The following is a 23,240-nucleotide window of genomic DNA, read 5'->3' as shown; positions in this document are numbered from 1 at the left end:
AGATCCTAGCCAATCCTCAGGACCTGATTTTATCAGTCCTCACTTTTTGAAACTGGCAGATTTTGTAGCAGAGCCGCTTAAATATCTTTTTAACATTTCAGGGGAAGACAAGGACATACCCAGGCTATGTAAATCACTTTTAGCATTTTCTGTCTGTAACTATGTGTTTGTATTTGTGCTGCTGCCTGTCCTGGCCATACCTCACAATTACAATACCTGCCAAATAGTATAAGGGCACACTGAAATAAATGACGTAGACTGGTTGGGAAAGGGCATCAAACAAAGCATGTTATACATCACACAGGATTTCTGATCTGCAGACATGTCAAAAAACATTTAAATGGCGATTACCTGTCAAATAAAGAAAGGTTATATATGGCACCTACCTTAAATGAAAACAGAACCTACTGTAATTATACACACATTCCTGTACATGAACACCTACGAGGAATTATTCAAGGATGGCTAAAATACAAACATCATTGCCTTTCACTCACCTGAGTGTTATTGCTCATGTTCCTTCTCTGCTCCGGCCTGTGTGCATGCATGCAGTCAGCAGGCAGTACAGTGAGTGGAGCGACTAATCTCACAGCTGACTGGCTGAATGAGTGGACCTGCGGACAGAACAGTTCGTTACTCAACAGAGATCAAAAGTCTTAAGCTTCACTACGAGAGGTTGCAGCATGAGGGATTAGAGGAGTCTCAAACCTTAGTCCTTTTATTCCGTCAGCTGTATCATGTGCAGCGATGAATTCCTACATACAGTGATTCAGAGGAAACTATATTACACCTACTGAGTATTTACAGTCAAACAGGTAAATCAAAAGCAGACATTTATTTAGGCTGAAACAACAGTAAATTATCAGTAGTTCCTCTAAACATTTATTAGTTAATCATAATAAAAACACTGACTTTTCACTCTGATATGAATATGTTTAAAAGAAAGTTTCCTAAAATTGAAATAATTGACAAACAAGCATCGACATAGATGAAACACTTGACACTGGAAGAATATATTTTATTCAGATTTTACAGAATTCCATGTTTTATTTTGAAGAAACTAATAAAACATTTAAGGAAGATAACACATGATGTGTTTCACCAAACATAATGATGTGAATGCTGCAAATCTGGACCTCTATAAACACTGAACGGACATTATACACAGTATAACACTATAACATGTCTCAACGAAAGCTAGCTGGCAGAACATTTGCCTTAAATACAAAGTTGACTACCTCTGCTGAGTATGGAGGGAATCAGCAGAATAAAATGACCCAATTTTATTGGATGAAACTATTTCTGTTGCTTTCCTCATTGACGCTACATTTTCCGACATCCTTTGTCAAATACCAACCTACGTGTGTTTCAGTTAACAAATGAACAAAATGCACATAAGAGGCATTTAAAAAAAAAGGTAATCTATTTAAAAGTACAACTGTACATGATGTCAAGTAATCCGGTGATGTTTTCCTTCCTGAGACTAATGTTGCAGTCGGTATTAAGACAAAACAAATATGGCAAAGGAAAAAAACAAGTTTGTTTTTGTACATTATTTACATTATTACATTCACAGGTAGTTGAAAACCAAATTGGGGAATCTGAGGCTTGAAACATAATAAATAATTGAAGAAATGCTGCCATCTCATTGTGTCAAACCTTAAGTTATTATTTATTGTTATGGATGTGTATAATTCAATACTAATTAGTTCAATGAATGGCTTTTTTTAAAAGGCATTTCAGGAAATTGGAACTACTGGAAACGTTCAAAGTGCTTGTGAAAACTTCACTTCATTACAACGGACAGCAAAAACTATTGTTAGTATAAATTATATACACCTTTATAGACAAAACTTAACACATTTAAAAAAAAAAGGGCGAGCCACCAGCAGGTTCCTCTTCTCACACCAAATCCCTACGTTCATGCCTCTTCCACATCTGTAAAAATGTCACTTAAGAAATACTGAGACACACCGGTGGGCTCCTCCTCCATAGAGCTGCTTTCCAAACAGTCGCTTTGCTGAGAAGCTGAAGCCTACAACAAAGAAACACAAAGAATCAGCTGTAATCAACTCTATGTTGGTATGTAAAAATACAGCAGAATCAAGACGCTTCTCCTTCAACCCTCATTGTGTACCCTCCTTACCTCAGCTGGACATGGACAAGCGCTAGGAGTTGTGTCAGAGTGTAGTCGGCTGTGCTCAGAAGTCTGTTTAACATCCACCTCTGTTTGTGGTGGTGATGTAGCAGAGCACGTTGAGTGGGTTTCCTCTGTCGGAGTAGTTTGGGGAGCAACATCATATGATGTTGAGGCTACATCACATGATGTTGAGGCTACCGGCGCTGGGGTAGATCGTTTTCCCGCTGCACGTGGAGTTTTGACCTTAGGGCCTTTGGAAGCTGCTTTGCCAGGTGGTGGGTCAGTGTTGCTTTTCTCAGAACGGACGCCTTTAGATTTTCTGTCAGGTATTGGATAATAAAAATGAATGAACGTTTGAAAACGTGGGGGAATTATTCAGATTTCACCATGGATTTTTTTTCTCACCTATTTTGACTAGTAGTCCTCCTAGACCGTGTACTTTGTGCTCCTGAGCTGCTCTCCTCAGGGTCCTGCCCACCTGTCACAGTCTCCTTTTCAACGTCTTCATGATCTCCACTTCCTGTCTGTGGTTCAGTGACAACGTCATCAAAGGCTTGCGGCTGCACAGAAGACCCTGGAAGCTCTGAGTGCTGGGTGGTGTTTGTTTGGATGGGGAGTGACTCTGCTTCCTTGGCACTGAGGGTCTTGCTGTCTTGTTTCCTCTGTGTAGTGGGATCAACCTGCAGTTTGGCTGCTTCTAAGAGAAACAGGTACATGATGAAAAAAAAGATCTTTCCAATTTGCTGGGAGTGCATGTGATGACTAATTGTTCATATATCGCATACCTCTAGTGTCCATCACTCTCTGCTTTGTAGAGGGAATTTCAGTCTCATCACGATTCTCTTCAGTCACTTCTGTAAAAATGTCATTTAGGAAGTACTGAGACACCCCGGTGGGCTCCTCCTCACTTTGCAGAGAAGTCGAAACCTAAAACAAAGAAGAACAAATGATAAGCTGAACTCAGATCTGTGTTGGTGTGTAAAAATGCCACTGAATCAAGAAGCCTCTCCATCTACCTCTGTACCCTTCCTTACCTCAGGTGGACACAGAGAACTGCTAGGAGTTGTGTCGGTGGATAGTCGGCTGTGCTCAGGAGTCTGTCTAGTGTCCACTATGGTAGAGGATGCTGAGTGGGTCTCCTCTATCGGACTGCTTTTGGTGACGACATCATATGATGTTGAGGCTACAGGTGCTGGGGTAGATCGTTTTCCTGCTGCACGTGGAGTTTTGACCTTACGGCCTTTGGAAGCTGCTTTGCCAGGTGGAGAATCGCTTACAGGGTCAGTGTTGTTTGTCTCAGAACGGACGCCTTTAGATTTTCTGTCAGGTATTGGAAAATAAAATGTGATTGAACGTTTGAAAACCTGAGAGATTTATTCAAAATTCAACAAAGGATTTCTTTTCCTCACCTATTTTGACTAGTAGTCCTCCTAGACCGTGTACTTTGTGCTCCCGAGCTGCTCTCCTCAGGGTCCTGCCCACCTGTCAGAGTCTCCTTTTCAACGTCTACATGATCTCCACTTCGTGTCTGTGGTTCAGTGACAACGTCATCAAAGGCTTGCGGCTGCACAGAAGACCCTGGAAGCTCTGAGTGCTGGGTGGTGTGTGTTTGGATGGGGAGTGACTCTGCTTCCTTGGCACTGAGGGTCTTGCTGTCTTGTTTCCTCTGTGTAGTGGGATCAACCTGCAGTTTGGCTGCTTCTAAGAGAAACAGGTACATGATAAAAAAAGATCTTTCCAATTTGCTGGGAGTGCATGTGATGACTAATTGTTCATATATCGCATACCTCTAGTGCCCATCACTCTCTGCTTTGTAGAGGGAATTTCAGTCTCATCACGATTCTCTTCAGTCACTTCTGTAAAAATGTCATTTAGGAAGTACTGAGACACACCGGTGGGCTCCTCCTCGCTTTGCTGAGAAGCTGAAACCTTAAACAAAGAAGAACAAATGATCAGCTGTAATCAGATCTGTGTTGGTGTGTAAAAATACCACTGAATCAAGAAGCCTCTCCATCCACCTCTGTACTTGTACCCTTCCTTACCCCAGGTGGACACAGAGAACTGCTAGGAGTTGTGTCGGTGGATAGTCGGCTGTGCTCAGGAGTCTGTCTAGTGTCCTCTTTGGTAGAGGATTCTGAGTGGGTCTCCTCTATTGGACTGCTTATGGTGACGACATCATATGATGTTGAGGCTACTGGTGCTGGGGTAGGTGCTGGGGTAGGTGCTGGGGTAGATCGTTTTCCCGCTGCACGTGGAGTTTTGACATTACGGCCTTTGGAAGCGGCTTTGCCAGGTGGAGGGTCAGTGTTGTTTGTCTCAGAACGGACGCCTTTAGATTTTCTGTCAGGTATTGGAAAATAAAAAGTGATTGTACATTTGAAAACTTGAGAGATATATTCAAAATTCAACAAAGGACTTTTTTTCCTCACCTATTTTGACTACTAGTCCTCCTAGACCGTGTACTTTGTGCTCCTGAGCTGCTCTCCTCAGGGTCCTGCCCACCTGTCAGAGTCTCCTTTTCAACGTCTACATGATCTCCACTTCCTGTCTGTGGTTCAGTGACAACGTCATCAGAGGCTTGTGGCTGCACAGAAGACCCTGGAAGCTCTGAGTGCTGGGTGGTGTTTATGTGGTGTGTTTGTTCAGTCTCATCACGATTCTCTTCAGTCACTTCTGTAAAAATGTCATTTAGGAAGTACTGAGACACACCGGTGGGCTCCTCCTCACTTTGCTGAGAAGTTGAAACCTAAAACAAAGAAGAACAAATGATCAGCTGAACTCAGATCTGTGTTGGTGTGTAAAAATGCCACTGAATCAAGAAGCCTCTCCATCCACCTCTGTACTTGTACCCTTCCTTACCTCAGGTGGACACAGAGAACTGCTAGGAGTTGTGTCGGAGGATAGTCGGCTGTGCTCAGGAGTCTGTCTAGTGTCCACTATAGTAGAGGATGCTGAGTGGGTCTCCTCTATCGGACTGCTTTTGGTGACGACATCATATGATGTTGAGGCTACAGGTGCTGGGGTAGATCGTTTTCCTGCTGCACGTGGAGTTTTGACCTTACGGTCTTTGGAAGCTGCTTTGCCAGGTTGAGAATCGCTTACAGGGTCAGTGTTGTTTGTCTCAGAACGGACGCCTTTAGATTTTCTGTCAGGTATTGGAAAATAAAAAGTGATGAACGTTTGAAAACCTGAGAGATTTATTCAAAATTCAACAAAGGACTTTTTTTCCTCACCTATTTTGACTAGCAGTCCTCCTAGACCGTGTACTTTGTGCTCCTGAGCTGCTCTCCTTAGGGTCCTGCCCACCTGTCACAGTCTCCTTTTCAACATCTACATGATCTCCACTCACTGTCTGTGGCTCAGTGACAACATCATCAAAGGCTTTTGGCTGCACAGAAGACCCTGGAAGCTCTGAGTGCTGGGTGGTGTTTGTGTGGTGTGTTTGTTCATTCTCATCACGATTCTCTTCAGTCACTTCTGTAAAAATGTCATTTACGAAGTACTGAGACACACCGGTGGGCTCCTCCTCAATTTGCTGAGAAGTTGAAACCTAAAACAAGAAGAACAAATGATAAGCTGAACTCAGATCTGTGTTGGTGTGTATAAATACCACTGAATCAAGAAGCCTCTCCATCCACCTCTGCACTTGTACCCTTCCTTACCTCAGGTGGACACAGAGAACTGCTAGGAGTTGTGTTGGTGGATAGTCGGCTGTGCTCAGGAGTCTGTCTAGTGTCCACTATGGTAGAGGATGCTGAGTGGGTCTCCTCTATCGGACTGCTTATGGTGACGACATCATATGATGTTGAGGCTACAGGTGCTGGGGTAGACTGTTTTCCTGCTGCACGTAGAGTTTTGACCTTACGGCCTTTGGAAGCTGCTTTGCCAGGTGGAGAATCGCTTGCAGGGGGAGTTTTTGTCCCAGAAAGAAAGCTGCTCTCCTCAGGGTCCTGCCCACCTATCAGAGTCTCCTTTTCAGCATCTATGTGATCTCGACTTCCTGTCTGTGGCTCAGTGACAACATCATCAAAGGCTTGTGGCTGCACAGAAGACCCTGGAAGCTCTTCATTGGTAGTGAGGGTCTTGTTGGCTTGTTTCACTTGACTTTCTTTATATGCAGCTGGGTCCACCCCAGCATCCATTACATTGATCAGGCCTGTCTTTCCACTCTCCTGCATGGACACAGGCACAGCGATATTGGAGAGGGGCCTGCCTCCTGCTGCTTCCAAACTCTCTCCGGGAACACTGATGAGGATTGAGGAAAGTTGTATAACCAGACACCAAACAAGTGTATCCACACATGCATAAACCGGATGACCATTTGATAAAAGGTAAGCACTAACCTCTGTTGCTCTATTGATCCGTCTGTTACAGGGAGATAAGAGAGGGGCTCAGGCACACTGTCCTCCCCCAATGAGCTGACTGGGATCTCAGTCAGAGAGAGGATGAAGAACGGTTCATCTGGATCTGAAGGGTCCTGCTGCAACAGCACTGAGAATGAGAGTGAGGGACGTTTTAGGCAAAACCCTGGTGCATATAGTGTATACAATTCACATTACAAAATCAACGGAAAACTGACTTACTTTCTGGAAATATTTTGAGACTTTGATGACTTTGGGTCCCTTCTGTACTTGATGTTGATGCATCCTGGTATTGTGAAGAGAATCAGACACACATTTGAGTATTAATCCACAAATTACTGCTTCTTGACTAAGATTATATCCCAAAAAGGTGTGTTAATCAGTGCAAATACTTGGTATAGAAGTTTTGTTGGTACTATACAGCAGTTGTTACCAAACCTTGTCTGACAGACCAGCTGGACATTTCAACTATTTATCTATAACTTGTAGCTAACTGCTTGCTTCCTTACTAGTTTATGTGCACCCTCAAACACAACATTTAATGTAATGTCCTGTTGTTACAGCTGACTCAATAAACTGATTTTTGTTTCTTCCTCACATTATTTGAGCTACCCATGGTGTGGAATCACTGACATACAATATAAACTTGGTGGATCGGTGACACAAAAATATATATATTCATATTGCTCCATGTTATTAGAAATCTGGCCAAGGCCACCTATTAACAAGCTTAAGAGAAACTTCAACCAGGAAAGGCACTGCAACAATACATGTAATGCTCAAGATATGCCTCCTCTGCACATATTGATTAATATCTTACCGAAGTACAATGGTCAGGTAGTGGTGTCAAGAAGCCCAGCGAGGTCCCAGAATCATTGGGAGCGGAATTCTGTTGTTGTGGTTCAATAGCTCCCTCTACTGGTTCCTGGATGTCAGGTCTGTGTTCAGACATAGGTTCTTGGCAAACCAAAGCCTCCAAACCTTCTGAGGGAACACCAGAATCTGTGGAAAAGAAGAACCATAGTGATCAACAAAGTCATGTTTTGTTGGGGGTGAGCACATTTTAATTTTAAATAAGGTGTCAAACCTGCTTCTGCTTCTTTTGTATTCTGGACTTGTTTGGGATGTGGAAGTCGGCTGATACGTCCCAGGTTGGGTTTGGGTTTAATGAGCCGGCCTCTACGAGTCGCGGGAGCTTTTCTTGAGGGAGAGTCTATAGGCTCTGACTGATTATCAGCAGTGCTTTAAGTGGAAAACAAAAATGAATGCCTAAATAATTCATTTAAAACATTAGGCTGTAAATAAGACGTGACAACAGTATTTACACTGTCTTAGGTCTTTTTGAGGACAGAATCAGTAAAATACGATTCATGTCTTACCTTCGGTCAGCGGTTTGATTCGTTTCAGAACATCGTTGGACTCCATCTTGACTTTCTGCCTCAGAGTCATTCTCTGAACGTGTGTCCAGTGTGTCCTGAGTGCTTTCTTTTGGATCTTGTGTGGACTGTGTATTAGTAGGGGGTACAGCTTCAGTTTTTGAGTCCGTTGAACCCTCTTCTTCATCTTCACTACTCTTATTTTCAAGAACTGAATCTTTTAACGCAGACTGATTCTCAGCAACCCAAGATGTTGCTTTGACGCTATCAGAGGATGAACCCTCAAATGTGCTGTCTGACTTCTCTGACTCTACAGGTCCTAACATTGTTGAGCTGAGAAGTTCTGTACCTACTAAACAATGTGTTGATGTCAAATGCTTGCTGTCTGTCAATTCCATTTCTGTCTGTGCATTGTTATTGTCCACAGGCTGCTGTTCAGAGGTCAAAGAAGTGTCCATACAGCACTGCTCGGAAGGTTTGACCACATCATTTGACTGCAGTTTTGTGCGCGTAGTTCTAGAAGATGATCCGAAATTTGGTTTGGGTTTGACCTTGGGAAAGCGTTGCCTTCTTTGAGGTACATTTTGTCCTGAGCCCTCTGAAATTGAGTCTTCTCCACATCCGTCATCTGTTTTTTGTGCCTCAGTTGAAGATGACGCCTCTGCGGTTTTATGAGTAGAGCCTAATTCCAATGATGGTACTGACACTGAAGCAGGGCCAGTACTTTTAATTTGGCTTGATTCTTCAGAACAGGTGGTACTGCAAGTCGGCTGTTCTTCTACCTCTTCTATTATGTTGTCAGTGGATTCAGGCTTTGAAGTAGGGCTGGAGGGTGTCGCCACAAACTGTGTGGGTGCGACAGGGTTTTTTGCTTTTTGAGATTCAGCCCGCACAGTTCCTGATAACGGTGGTAAATTGGGTTTGCGTTTTATCTTTTGTAATTGACCTCTCTTGGTCTGGCAAGTAGATTTGACTTCCCTGTCTTCTTTTGGACTGCCAGGTAGCTCTTCCACATGTGCAACACATGAAGCAGGAGGGTTGTTGCTCCCTTGGACAGAGGCAGAGTCTATGTTCGAACCTTGTCCAACTTGAGAATCTGTGACTGTTGAGATGGATCTTGATGGATTAGAACAGCTACTCTCAGTTGTCCCAACATGAGACATCAGTACTTCATCTGAGGACTCCAATGTTGGCGTTGCATCTCTGGTGGTCTGTTCCCAGCTATTTTCAAACTGGGCTTCACAGAGGTTCTGGTTTTCTGAAGCACTCTGATCTGATGTCGTTGCACCTGATTCTATCCGCCCAACAACTACAACGTCTGACTTTTTCTCCTTAGTTGTAGACAGTTCCTCTGTGGATGAAAGAATAGTCCCCAAATCCAATGATGGTATCAAATCTGAAGCTGGACCAATACTTTGACTTGGTTTTTCAGGGGAAGTGGTGCAAGTTACCTCTTCTTCAACCTTTTCATGTAATTTTGGGTTTAGGGTTGGTCTGGGTTTGTTCTTTACGGTGTATTTTGTGGTTTGAGGTTTAGAACGTATAGTCCTTGATATCTGTGCTAGCGTGAGACTTGGTTTGACTTTCTGGAATCGACTCTTCCTGGTCTGGTTAGTAGATGCATCTACGCTCTCTTCTTCCTGACTGACAAGTAGCTCTTTTACAGGTGTCACACATGAGGCAGGATGGTCCTTACTTTGTTCGACGGGGGCTGAGTCTATGTTTGGCCCTTGTACAATCTGTGGTTCTGTAACTGTTGGGTCAGATGACAGCAGATTATAACAACTACTCCCAGTTGTCCCACCATGAGACATCAGTACTTCATCTGAGGACTCCGATGTTGGCGTTGCGTCTCTGGTTGCCTGTTTCCAGCTATTTTCAAACTGGGCTTCAGAGAGGTTCTGGTTTTCTGAGGCACTCTGATCTGATGTTGTTGAACCTGATTCTATCCGCCCAACAACTACAACGGCTGAATTTTTCTCCTCAGTTATAGACAGTTCCTCTGTGGGTGAAAGAATAGTCCCCAAATCCAATGATGGTATCAAATCTGAAGCTGGACCAATACTTTGAATTGGTTGTTCAGAGGAGGTGGTGCAAGTTGGCTCTGCTTCAACCTTTTCATGTAATTTGGGGTTTGGAGTTGGGTTGGGTTCTTTCTCTACGGTGTCTTTTGTGGTTTGAGGTTTAGAACGTATAGTCCTTGATGTCTTTGCTAGCGTGAGATTTGGTTTGACTTTCTGGAATCGACTCCTCCTGGTCTGGTTAGTAGATGCAGCTACGCTCTCTTCTTCCAGACTGACAAGTGGCTCTTTTACAGGTGTCACACATGAGGCAGGATGGTCCTTACTTTGTTGGACTGGGGCTGAGTCTATGTTTGGCCCTTGTCCAATCTGTTGTTCTGTAACTGTTAGGTCAGATGACAGCAGATTATAACAACTACTCTCCGTTGTCCCAGCATGAGACATCAGTACTTCATCTGAGGAGTCCAATGTTGGCGTAACGTCTCTGGTTGCCTGTTTCCAGCTGCTTTCAAACTGGGCTTCAGAGAGGTTCTGGTTTTCTGAGGCACTCTGATCTGATGTTGTTGCACCTGATTCTATCTGTCCAACAACTACAAAGTCTGACTTTTTCTCCGTAGTTGTAGACAGTTCCCCTGTGGATGAAAGAATAGTCCCCAAATCCAATGATGGTATCAAATCTGAAGCTGGACCAATACTTTTAACTGGTTGTTCAGAGGAGGTGGTGCAAGTTGGCTTTGCATCACCATTTTCATGTAATTCTGGGTTTGGAGTTGGGCTGGGTTCTTTCTCTACGGTGTCTTTTGTGGTTTGAGGTTTAGAACGTATAGTCCTTGATATCTGTGCTAGCGTGAGATTTGGTTTGACTTTCTGGAATCGACTCTTTCTGGTCTGGTTAGTAGATGCAGCTACGCTCTCTTCTTCCTGACTGACAAGTAGCTCTTTTACAGGTGTCACACATGAGGCACGATGGTCCTCACTTTGTGGGACTGGGGCTGAGTCTATGTTTGGCCCTTGTCTAATCTGTGGTTCTGTGACTCTTAGGTCAGATGACAGCAGATTATAACAACTACTCTCAGTTGTCCCAACATGAGACATCAGTACTTCATCTGAGGACTCCAATGTTGGCGTAAGGTCTCTGGTTGCCTGTTTCCAGCTGCTTTCAAACTGGGCTTCAGATAGGTTCTGGTTTTCTGAGGCACTCTGATCTGATGTTGTTGCAGCTGATTCTATCGGTCCTACAACGCCGGATTTTTTCTCCTCAGTTGTAGACAGTTCCTCTGGGGATGAAAGAAAAGTCCCCAAATCCAATGATGGTATCAAATCTGAAGCTGGACCAATACTTTGAATTGGTTGTTCAGAGGAGGTGGTGCAAGTTGGCTCTGCTTCAACCTTTTCATGTAATTCTGGGTTTGGAGTTGGGTTGGGTTCTTTCTCTACAGTGTCTTTTGTGGTTTGAGGTTTAGAACGTATAGTCCTTGATATCTGTGCTAGCTTGAGATTTGGTTTGACCTTCTGGAATCGACTCTTCCTGGTCTGGTTAGTAGATGCCGCTACGCTCTCTTCTTCCAGACTGACAAGTGGCTCTTTTACAGGTGTCACACTTGAGGCAGGATGGTCCTTACTTTGTTGAACTGGGGCTGAGTCTATGTTTGGCCCTTGTCCAATCTCTGGTTCTGTGACTGTTAATCCAGATGACAGCAGATTATAACAACTATTCTCAGTTGTCCCAACATGAGACATCAGTACTTCATCTGAGGAATCCAATGTTGGCGTTGCGTCTCTGGTTGCCTGTTTCCAGCTACTTTCAAACTGGGCTTCAGATAGGTTCTGGTTTTCTGAGGCACTCTGATCTGATGTTGTTGCAGCTGATTCTATCGGTCCTACAACGCCAGATTTTTTCTCCCCAGTTGTAGACAGTTCCTCTGTGGATGAAAGAATAGTCCCCAAATCCAATGATGGTATCAAATCTGGAGCTGGACCAATACTTTGAATTGGTTTTTCAGAGGAGGTGGTGCAAGTTGGCTCTGCTTCAACCTTTTCATGTAATTTTGGGTTTGGAGTTGGGTTGGGTTCTTTCTTTACGGTGTCTTTAGTGGTTTGAGGTTTAGAACGTATAGTCCTTGAGATCTGTGCTAGCGTGAGATTTGGTTTGACTTTCTGGAATCGACTCCTCCTGGTCTGGTTAGTAGATGCAGCTACGCTCTCTTCTTCCTGACTGAGAAGAAGCTCTTTTACAGGTGTCACACATGAGGCACGATGGTCCTCACTTTGTTGGACTGGGGCTGAGTCTATGTTTGGCCCTTGTCCAATCTGTGGTTCTGTAACTGTTGGGTCAGATGACAGCAGATTATAACAACTACTCTCAGTTGTCCCAACATGAGACATCAGTACTTCATCTGAGGACTCCAATGTTGGCGTAATGTCTCTGGTTGCCTGTTTCCAGCTGCTTTCAAACTGGGCTTCAGAGAGGTTCTGGTTTTCTGAGGCACTCTGATCTGAAGTTGTTGCACCTGATTCTATCGGTCCTACAACGCCTGACTTTTTCTCCTCAGTTGTAGACATTTCCTCTGTGGATGAAAGAATAGTCCCCAAATCCAATGATGGTATCAAATCTGAAACTGGACCATGACTTTGACTTGGTTTTTCAGGGGAGGTGGTGCAAGTTGGCTCTGCTTCAACCTCTATTATTGTTTTTTCATGGAAATTTGGGTTTGAGGTTGGGTTGGGTTCTTTTTCTATTGTGGCTTTTGTGGTTTGAGGTTTAGCATGTGTAGTCCTTGATGTCTGTGCTAGCTTGAGATTTGGTTTGACTTTCTGGAATCGACTCTTCCTGGTCTGGTGAGTAGATCCGACTTCATTGTCTTCCTTCTGACTGACAGATAAATCTTCTGCAGGTGTAACACATGAGGCAGGATGGTCCTTAATCTCTTGGACTGGGGCTGAGTCTATGTTTGACCCTTGATTGATCTGCGGTTCTGTGACTGTTGGGTCAGATGACAGCAGATTGTAACAGCTAATCTCAGTTGTCCCAACATGAGACATCAGTACTTCATTTGTAGACCCAGGTGTTGAGACTGGGTCTCTTGTGGCCTGTTCCAAACTGGGTTCAAACTTGGCTTCAGAAAAGGAGTGACTCTGGTTTTCTGAGGCACTCTGATCTGATGTTGCTGCACTGGATTTTACTTCACCAACAAACCTTTTCTGACTGCAAGATGGCTCTTCTGTATATTTGACATCAATACAAGAAAAGTCATCTTTTAACAACACTTCACTACAGTCTGATATTTGAGGGGTTTCCTCTGCAGCTGATAGTGTCTCAGTGGCTTCCGAAAGGTCAGAAGCAACTGTGTGGCTCTCTTCAGCTGTCCGTGCTAATGATGTCTCTTGTTGGGATTTTGACGGAGCAATCCTTGAGGCTTGGCCTAGGTTAGGTTTTAGTTCCAACTTCAATAAAGACTCTTTCCTGGTCTGTGGAGAATCTGTCTCTGAGCTCTCTGGACTTGAGTGCAATTGAGGGGTAGGGTCCATATCAGTATCAGTCACTGGATCACTGGATTTAATAATGGGAATATCATCATAGTCTTTTCTGCTGTTTTGTAGCTCCACACTGGAAACAGTTTCTGATGTTTCTGTGACCAAACAACCAGTTGCAAACACAAGAGATGTGGCACTGTTTTCCTTTTGTGCAGCAGGCGATGTAATCTGCTCTTCCAGCTGTTGGCTGGTTTCATTCACACTGACTGATGTTGTCCCTGCAATTAAACATAATGACACATTTAACATTTACTGAAATTTAATATAAAAAGGAATGCAATCCAATTCCAAAGTAATGAATATTTTGGCTTCTGTGTCTCTAACCTGTCATGTGATCTTGTACGGCTATTTCAGTGTGTGCTGACTGTGAGACGTGAGGCAGGTGGCCGATGGTGAGCAGGGTTTGAGCAGCCTCATTGTAGCTCTCATCCTCAGATACTACAAAAAACAGACAACCAAAAATTATTTATGAGACAGAAAAAATACATGTCAATGTATATACCTCTTCAACATACCTTCTGTGTTTTCTGAAGAAAGGAAGTCTATAACATCCTGTAAGGGAAACATAGATAGTGTAAGTCATATAACAAGCTTCCCAAATGAGCCAGACTTGTGATGTGAGGTGATGTGATGTGTATGGAAAACCAAATCAACACTAACTAACACTAATGCCATTTCTGCCTATTTCTTTGTCTGTTGATTATATTTTGACACAAAGACTGCTCTAAGTTTATCCAGCGTATTCATGAAGACTGCATGCAACATTGTTCAAACATGAATGCCTTTCTACTCTTCATTGAAAGTGAGCAAAAACTAACCTCAGTTTAAAATTAGGCTAAATCACGAGTGTGTGATCCAATCAGAATCAGGATCAGAAATACTTTAATAATCCCATGGGGAAATTACTTTTGCTACGAAACTACAGATATACAAACAACAAACATTATACAGATGAAAACATATATTAAAATGAACTTTTAAGTTTGAACTTTTATCCATCCACAAAACCGAATACATCCACTAAAACTGAGGGTTTAGAGATGAATATTGGCCATTTTGTAGATAGAACTATGTGGATAGATAACATTGGACATGTAAGATTAGATCTCCGATATTAAACTAAGAATTGTAACTGGGGGAAGTAATTTAAATTCACTGGTGTTACATTTTAGGCATATGACACTTACAACAAGCAGGTCCAGCTGATGTTCACAGGGTTCAGCTGTGCCTGCATCAGGACACAGTGCATCTTGGGAGATGCCCAACACATCGGGCATATCGGCCAAGATATCAAGCTACATGTGGGACGGGGGCAGTCAGAGTGGATGGTTTGAATTATGGAATGGAAAAACATGCACAAAGAAAAAACAAATGCAAGAAAAAAACCAAACACAAAAATGCTTGTTAAAGGAAATATGTTTAAAAAAAAAAAAAAAAAAAATTAATGGATGGTGTGCATCTTTGCAAGACATAATAGAGAACATTTCCCCTACCTCCTCCACCGACTCTTCCACTTCCGGCATCACAGGACGAGGGGAGCGCAAGCCGGCAGGCACAAATACAGGGGCAGTGCTGTCCTTACTGGAGCTACATGCAGGATGCTGCTCTTCCTCCACCTCTTCTTCTTCTTCTTCTTCTCGCTGCCTTTCATCCTCTTCATCGCTGTATTCTGACTGAGAAGCCCTGAGGGTGATTAGTTTAGGCTTTTTGGACTCCTGGTCTGATTGTGGCTTTGATGATCTTGCCCTCTTGGCAGTGCATTTGGGTTTAGGCTTGGCAGCAGAAGCAGAGGACCCCGCTGGCGAGGCAGTAGTGGTTTCCGATGCAGGGGGGTGTTCAATCTCTTTGGCAGGGTAATTCAAGGGCTTGATAGGTTTAGGCACCCTCCCATACCTATTAAACACAATCACACACTGACGAACCGCTCCTGCCCAGAGTATTTTCTTTGGGAATACGAATGTTTCTGCATACAATTTTGTAATCAGAGTCATGAAAACATGTCATATTGTACCTGGTTGGTTTTGGAGGTTGAACAGTGGAATCTTCTTCTTCTTCAGAGGAAATGTCATCATTGTCTGACTTCCTCTTATTGGCTTGCCTTAAGGGTGATGTGTCTTGATTTACCTAAAAGGTTAGCATAACTTCCAGTAAGACAAAGTTAAGAGTTGAAATGTTTGATGACTCCAAACACTGAAATTATAAATACTAACCTGCTCTTCAGGGGCTTCATCAATCACACTCTCGTCCCCCTTTTCTGATGCAGTATCGCTGGTCTTTGTGGAGGCTGGTGGGGGCTTTTTACTCCACTTCCGGCCCAGAGGGAGCAGTGGTTTTGGTGCTCTGCCTCGTGAGAGTTTCGCTGGCTTGATTGTGGCGTCCTTGGCTTCATCCACACTCCCGGTCCTTTAAAAAAAAAAATTTGCAATTTAATGCAAACTGAAGATTCAAAATACTTCATTCAAAACAACATTATTAAAACTTTCATTACATGTCTGAATTTGGAGGGTCCTCAGGAAGCGCTGCCTCAGTGTCTCCGGGTATGTAGGCCTCATCTGACCATAGAAAAGCAAAACAAAGTTACACTGCATGCAACAATCAACAAGGACCAAACACGCATGTAAAAAACAGGATACATATCAACATCGCACTGCCTGCACACACATAACTATATTATTTAAATCTAGCTTCATCAAGAGCATTTTGATAAAATAGCAGAATGCTTCTGTACCTTGTTCATTGCTCTTTTTCTTCGTCTTGTTCTTTTTGTCACTTGGTTCCTCAGTCGAGGCGTCCTCCTTCCGTTTGCGTTTCTTCTTAGGCTTAGCAACAGAGGTTCCTCCCTCATTACAGAGGTCCTCGTTCTCTTTCTCTCCCTCTTCCTCCAAGTCAAGAATTTCATTCTGCTCTTCCTCATCTTCCTCCTCCACAACGCTCAGCTTACTTGAAGCTTTTTTGCCTGTAGATGGAAATAGAACACACACACGGGTTGTTGTTACACTGTACCTCAGAATGAGTTTTGAAGCAATAATACAACTCCCCGAATATTAAAAATGATAAAGCATGGTAAGGTGCAATTACCCTTTGCATTTTTCCTGGGTTTCTTGGGGGATTTCTTCACAGCAAGTGATTTGAGTTTCTTCCTGTTTTTCTGAACTTCCAGAATCTTCTCCAGAAGCTTAGAAAAATACTCGATGTCCAGTCTGCGCCTCTCTTCTACAGAACAATTGTCAGTAAATGTTGCATCAAAACATATGCAGAGATTTCCCAAACATTAATTATTTAATTAAATCAGCTCAACACACTATCCTACTGAATACTTACTGAAAGCTTTGTCAATCCTCCAGGAATTCTCTCGCTCTTCTTTTTTAAATTTGTTCTGAAAGTTTATATCAATGCAATTATCACAGACATTTTATATCATTGTACCAAATTAAGCAACCTGTTGTTTCTATTTATATATTAATTTTCTATAAATATATGTATCTCTGTATTTGTCACTAACCTTTATCTCTGATCGAGCTCTCAGAGGAAACAGTTGACAAATCATGGAAAAGTCTGTCCCCACCATGCTAACAGCCAGGAAGAACATGTCCGTCTCTGATGGAAAACAGCAACAATCCTGACATTAACGTCCAAGTAGCCGATACAAACAAGGCAACAGAACAAACGAGTGCATGAAAATGTTATAATTCAGGTATCTCGACTATCCATGATGGTCTAACCTTCACTTGACCAGGGTTTCGTATGGGTCCCTTTCCGGAAGCTTGAGTAAGTTGTAGTGGAGCCACGCTCAAAGATGGGGTCTCGGTCCTGTGCTGGATTTGGCCCTTTGGCTCTCTGGACTTCCACTGTCAAGCTGAGACAAAGGTTGAGAGGTTATGATTAAGAGCACAATTGGTTCCAGCTTCTCCAATATCACAATAATGTAAGACAAAATATCTCTGGAGGATGTTAAAGCTGCATTTGTAGATATAATGGTCAGTTCCTATCAAGGTAACAAACAACTACATTTTATCTAAAACAACTGTGCAAACATGAAAGCATGCCTTCCATAACCTACAAAAATTCACTGACCTCTCTTCATCAATGATCAGAGTGCCATCCTCTGCTACTTTGACCTGAGGAACCATGACGCCATCATCCTGCTCATCCTCTGCATCCACCTCTTCCTCTGGATCCAGCCCTTCGGACTCCCTTGGGCTGGATATTTTAGGGAGGACCCCAGGTTGCTGTGCTCTCTCTGGTGACCTGCAGGGACGTCGCAAACATCAGACAAAAGGAACGGAGGGGGTTTGTATACAAGAACCTGTATGTCTCATTATGCAATCTACTGCCTTATAATGTCTATGTATGAACCATGGCTGATGATAGAGATGTTGATTAAAAATGTGGTGCATGAACTAAATAATTCCATCATTCAGATTATTATTCTGTAGCTGCAAAAGATACCACATGGGTTGGGTATTACTCAAGTATTGAACCTCTATACCAATACTGGGTCGAACTTTCAGCTTTAAGTAATCGTACAATCTACAATTTATTCCATAATTTTGTATGAATCACTTGCTCTTCCATCAAAATTAAACACACTTCAGCCTACAAGGGCTCTTGCAGACTCTGCCCAAACAGGTTTCACGGGTAAAATTTAGTTTGTTTGACCCGTGTGAGTGCAACCGTAACGCGCCTAGCTGCGGCACACTTGCCAGCCACGGACCGTTTGGGAGAGGTGGGATTTCGTAAAGCACGTTTGTGCATGCACGAGCACGAGCACTACAGCGGTTCTGACGTCGTTTTATGTGCGGACATTGAAAAAAGGACAGACCGACCATGCGCGGACATTTAAAACAATGGCGGCGAAAGGTTCGCGTTGGTGTGATGCGGAGGTGGAGTGTTTACTGCAGATATGGTCGTTAAAAAAATATTCAAAAACAGTCGACAAGACGCACAAAAACTCAGAGGTCTACGGAAAGATTTGGAAACAAAGTGACGGACAGTGTGAGTGTGCCCTTAAACAAAACCGTGCTGTATTTCCAAGAAAACGTGACATAACCACATCATATATTTTTCAATTGTATGGATACACATGGAAGTAAGGAAAGTGAGTCATTTATAGGATAATTTGCAACACCGATAAACTGTAACTGGGAAAGAGATTTTAGAAAGATCATGAGAAAAACGTACTCTTCTCTTCCTGGAGAAGGTGGGACCACAGTCTCATTCTCCTGAGCAGTTTCTTCTAAACTGGATCTGAAAATAAGACAAGGGACCACAAAAAAAACAACATTTGTCAAATAACATCCAGAATAATCAAAAGAAAACATTACCTATGGAGGTAAGGAATTAAAGAAATTGCTGAGGAGACACTTACGTCATGGGGTTTGACAGTGGTAGATACCGGATAAGGTCCCTCATGGTCATTTTGGAAGGATCTATGGTACATTCCTTTACACGCGTCTTAGCTTTCTTGGTTTTCTGCAACATCAATTGCAACACTTTAATGTAATAAATCAAGATACATCTACCTGTAAAGTTGATATGTTACAAAATTCAGACTGTGACGTGAACAAGAAGAAGTGCACTCGTTGAATAACCTGAGCTTACCTTTTCTTTGTGCATCTCCTGTTTGAGCAACTCTCTGAGTTTCTGGGCTTTTGCAAGCCTCTGTAAGTCTGATGGGTCATTCAGGAGTCTGCTCAGGGAGAACGCTGGTGCTGACATAGAAAGCCCACACTTAGATGACACTAGTGTCTTTGCTTTCTCTGATATCTCCATAGCTTCTCTGTCTGGAAGAGAGGGGGGGCCTTTGTCTTGTAGTCTGGGAGGAACTTCTTTAACTTGACTGCATGACGGGCTTTCTAATTCTTCGCCACTGGCTGCCGGCAGATGGGGTTGTTCTAGAGAGACCTCCTCTGTAGGAACAGCTGAAGGTTCTGAAATGTCCGAAAGGATGAGGGGGGATTTCGGTTGCATTTTGAGGTCCTTGCTCTCTTCTGAAGGCCTCCGTCTCCTGGGTGAATGGAGCCTCCGAGGGGATGTTGTAGTTTCAGCTAGGCAGGACTTAGTTAGTTTGTCACGGTCTGCTACAGGGACTTCACCCGGAGCTTCAGAGACTGCCTTGACAGGTGATTTTGGTGTCCGAGGAAGGGTGGGGCGGCCTGGGGCCACTTTGGGCTTGATGGAAAACCGCTTCCTCCTCTGGACTGCTGCAGAGGAGCTGGTACCTTCACCATTTTGGTCGTTACCATCCCTGAACAGTTGTGAGAATAGTTATTTGTGTTACATAACTCAAGTAGTAGTCTGTGCCATTAAATGCTTGTCACTCACCCTGGTGCTGTAGGTTTTTCTGGTGGGATCACAACAGATTTGTCATCTGTCACCGCAGTAACAGTGCTGCTCTCACTGACATCTTTGGGGCTCTCACTGGCCTCCTGATTTGCTGAAGGGGCTTCCTGAGATGCTGCTGCTGTTCTCCCTGCCGTACCAACATTGGGACGAGCGCTAAATCTTGACCGGCGAAACATTTTCACCTTAGAACGGACAGGAAGTCAATCATTATTCAAACAGCAAAACCTGACAACCAGCATAATGCGACATCTCATAATCTCATCTCATCTTCATCCGCTTATCCGGGGTCAGGTCGCAGGGGCAGCAGCTCTAGCAGGGGACCCCAAACTTCCCTTTCCCGGGCCACATTAACCAGCTCTAACTGGGGGATCCTGAGGCGTTCCCAGGCCAGTGTGGAGATATAATCTCTCCACCTGGTCCTGGGTCTTCCCTGAGGCCTCCTCCCAGCTGGACGTGCCTGGGAGGCGCCAAGGGTTCATCCTTACTAGATGATCCTGAACCACCTCAACTGGCTCCATTCAACGCTAAGGAGCAGCGGCTCTACTCCGAGTTCCTCACGGATGGCTGAACTCCTCCCCCTCTCTCTAAGGGAGACTCCAGCCATAATGTGACATAGTTAATAAAATGATGCCGAGAAAACAGCAGGGGTATGGCCTACATGCTTTAGACAGACTTTTCTTTAATTAGGATATAGGCAATCTCATTTTCCTCGGGGGACTCACCCCAAAGGATCAATAAAGAGAAGTCTAGGTCTAAGCAGGACTGGCTAGACTGCCAAAGTTTCACACACCAGAGTTTCAATGTGCAAATCTCTCAATGCAAAGAGCCAAACTGACTTGCTGAATTCTTACCTTTAAACACAAAATGAAGTCCTTTACATACAGAGCGCAAAACATTCAATCCATCATTAATCACATCACATCTTATCTCCTCGTACTAGCACAGGTTTCACTGCTCAATAAGAATTCAGATCACTGAATCAATGCAATATGTGTTTGCAAACATTTCCCCATAGTTGATCATTGTTTCTCTGTTGGGAAGCATTTCAATATAATTGCTTATGCCAATTGCTTACAGCTGCCATAAATGTATTTAAACAGTAGTGGTAGTACGTTAGTGGACATTGTGGTATAATACCAGGTTTAACCTTTCTACCAGATGGCCTTACCTGTTAGTCTTCTGTATTTTGGATTATTTCACTTTTAAGGGATTACTATAAAACAAATTTGGGGGGTTTAAAGTAAACTGATGTCCTGGCAGTACAGTCACAATCACCATTTTGCCTTGCATGGATGTAGGATTCACTGTAGTGGGAATACGACAGCATTTGAAATGTCGACTTCTGCCTTAATGTGCAGGCTATCCATCCAGGGTTTATGTTCTCAGCAGTTTTTCCCTGTACACATGTTCCCTTGGTACACCTATTGATGTTTTAGTCCTGAATGCACCATCACATATGCGGGCAAGACCATTCTCTTGACTTTTGACACTGATAAACAGATTTTTACCATTCAAACAGCATTTAAAACACCAATCTCTCTTCATTATTTTGCTGTTTGGAGGATAGCCCTTACCGATCACTGACAGTGCTACTTTATATAAAGAGACAAAGCAGGACCCTGGGAACACAGCGATGACCCTATTGCCAAATGTATTATCTTGAGTTGTTTTGCAGAGAATAAGTTTCTTTTTAGTTGAAAATGACTATTTTAAGTTTAACTTTGTGTGCTACGACATAGTATGTAACGTTTGCAATGCGGCAAACCATCGATTTATGAGTCTTTTGTGCAACTCACTGTTGTGCGAACCTCAGCTATCTTTCAGCTGACAGCCAGGACTAGAGACGTTGACAGCCGAGAAGCTGTTAAGTCTGACCGTTAAAGGAAACCACAAATTAATGAAATAACACAAAATAACACACTTAAAACACGGAAAACGGCGTCAAAAATGTGCAAAACAAGTCTAATAAAAGTGCACAAAGCTGGGCTCGAACTCGCTTCACAACACTTTCAGTATGCGAGTCTTCCTGATTTGGACCGTCCTACTGTTCGTGTTGAGAAGCTACGACAGCTACATTTATGACTTAACTACGTTCATATTGTGTTATTTAGCTTGTGCCAACGTACCTGTTGAAGAATATGTCCTTTACCGGGAGAAATAAGCTCAATTTATCGACGACGGGTGGCAGGTAGCGGGACCCATGCACACACATACACTAATCCGCCATGTTTTTTTATGACGCGCTAATATCGCGCCCGCAAGGTGTTGTGGGATATGTAGTCAAACCGCTGCAAAGAGGTGGATGAGGCAAGATCATACAATCTATGGGCAAGGATTTCAATTGAAACATTTTTTTTAAAGTAAAAGCAACAATATAGCAATCTAAAAGTAAAGGCAGTCATCATTTAACTTAACCCTTGTATGGTCTGCACTTTTGTGACCCTCTGGTATCGCTCGGGTCAAACAGACCCAGGACATATTTGGGTTATTAAAAACTAAAAACTAAAATTTTACTTCATAAACCCTCAGCATATATTGTCTTTATCTCATTTCAAACAATAGAGATAACATGTATGAACACAATTAAAAATGGAAGTATGATCCATTTTTTGTGGTGGTGGAGGTGGACTTTGTGTGCGTGTGTGTGTGTGTGTGTGTGTGTGTGCGCACTATTTAGGAATGTGCACAGACCTCTAAGAGAAATATGTTTGCAAGAAGTAGTTTTCAATTCTTTAGATCCTGATTAAATGTGCCAGACACGACGAAGCAAACTAAATATTATTAAAACCATGTAAAGGTTTTAGTCAAATACTCCTGAAACGAAACGAAGCATATAACACCTATCATGTTGGGAGTATTTATTGTAAATGGCTTTTAAAGTCACCTAAGCAGTTCTATTTCTTTTAAAAGTATGGGAATTTTGAGATACTTCTACTTTACTTGAGTTTTCCATTTAAGTTAATATTTACCTGTAATTCAATACTTTTCAGTGGTAAATATACCTTTTTGCGCCACATATTTTATTTGACAGGTATAGTGTCTTGGTAAAGTTATACATGCAAAACAGTGAGCTTATTAAATAATCAATTAAACTAGCCAACTATATATTAAATTGGAAACATTAGCTCCCCCTTCAACAAGCTACAAAGTGACAAATAGCTGTACATGAATTTATCTGTATTATTTAATGCAATAATAATAATAATAATAATAATAATAATAATAATATACTGAGGATGCATTCCCCAGCATAATGATTACTTCTACTTTTTATTCTAGAAGCACATTTTTCTGATTTTTCTGATGACGTTTAGGGTTTTACATGTAATTTTTCCATTTTCTGAACTCCTTTTTTTTTAGTTTATACACTCAATTCTATGAATATAGACAGACAGACAGATAGACAGAGATTGTTTAACAATACTGAACTTTAGTAATCTTAGACAGCCTGTAAACATCTATA

General features: G+C 42.7%; 1 protein-coding gene across 1 annotated transcript; it reads right to left on the bottom strand.

Annotated features, from left to right (window-relative positions):
- Positions 1 to 1,117: 1,117 nt before the first annotated feature.
- On the bottom strand, positions 1,118 to 21,995 carry LOC310958794 (uncharacterized protein). Its single transcript, XM_083929906.1, has 35 exons — positions 21,904 to 21,995; positions 19,757 to 19,959; positions 19,034 to 19,679; positions 18,801 to 18,904; positions 18,614 to 18,679; positions 17,507 to 17,680; positions 17,155 to 17,288; positions 16,935 to 17,029; positions 16,754 to 16,808; positions 16,511 to 16,645; positions 16,161 to 16,388; positions 15,921 to 15,984; positions 15,643 to 15,835; positions 15,444 to 15,556; positions 14,926 to 15,325; positions 14,620 to 14,727; positions 13,948 to 13,984; positions 13,757 to 13,870; positions 7,881 to 13,650; positions 7,589 to 7,743; positions 7,322 to 7,503; positions 6,724 to 6,787; positions 6,484 to 6,631; positions 5,803 to 6,385; positions 5,374 to 5,690; positions 5,000 to 5,285; positions 4,570 to 4,886; positions 4,183 to 4,480; positions 3,928 to 4,069; positions 3,550 to 3,841; positions 3,175 to 3,460; positions 2,926 to 3,067; positions 2,546 to 2,837; positions 2,147 to 2,459; positions 1,118 to 2,035 (listed from the first exon to the last, which is right to left on the bottom strand). Exons 2-35 carry the CDS (start codon positions 19,951 to 19,953, stop codon positions 1,922 to 1,924), a joined length of 12,564 nt encoding a protein of 4,187 aa, XP_083786032.1. The 5' UTR covers positions 19,954 to 19,959; positions 21,904 to 21,995; the 3' UTR covers positions 1,118 to 1,921.
- Positions 21,996 to 23,240: the final 1,245 nt, after the last annotated feature.

The sequence above is a fragment of the Echiichthys vipera genome (assembly GCF_963691815.1).
Source record: "Echiichthys vipera genome assembly, chromosome: 16".
NCBI lineage: Eukaryota > Metazoa > Chordata > Actinopteri > Perciformes > Trachinidae > Echiichthys > Echiichthys vipera.
Note: the sequence above shows the minus strand (reverse complement) of the source record. Positions and strands in the feature narration are given on the sequence as shown.

Coding starts and splice junctions, on each gene's coding strand:
- LOC310958794 (XM_083929906.1), bottom strand. CDS start 19,953: ATGTTTCGCCGGTCAAGATTTAGCGCTCGTCCCAATGTTGGTACGGCA. Junction 17,289..17,506: donor CTGATCATTGATGAAGAGAG/GTCAGTGAATTT, acceptor CCTTTGTCTCAG/CTTGACAGTGGAAGTCCAGA. Junction 13,871..13,947: donor TTCTTCAGAAAACACAGAAG/GTATGTTGAAGA, acceptor TGTTTTTTGTAG/TATCTGAGGATGAGAGCTAC.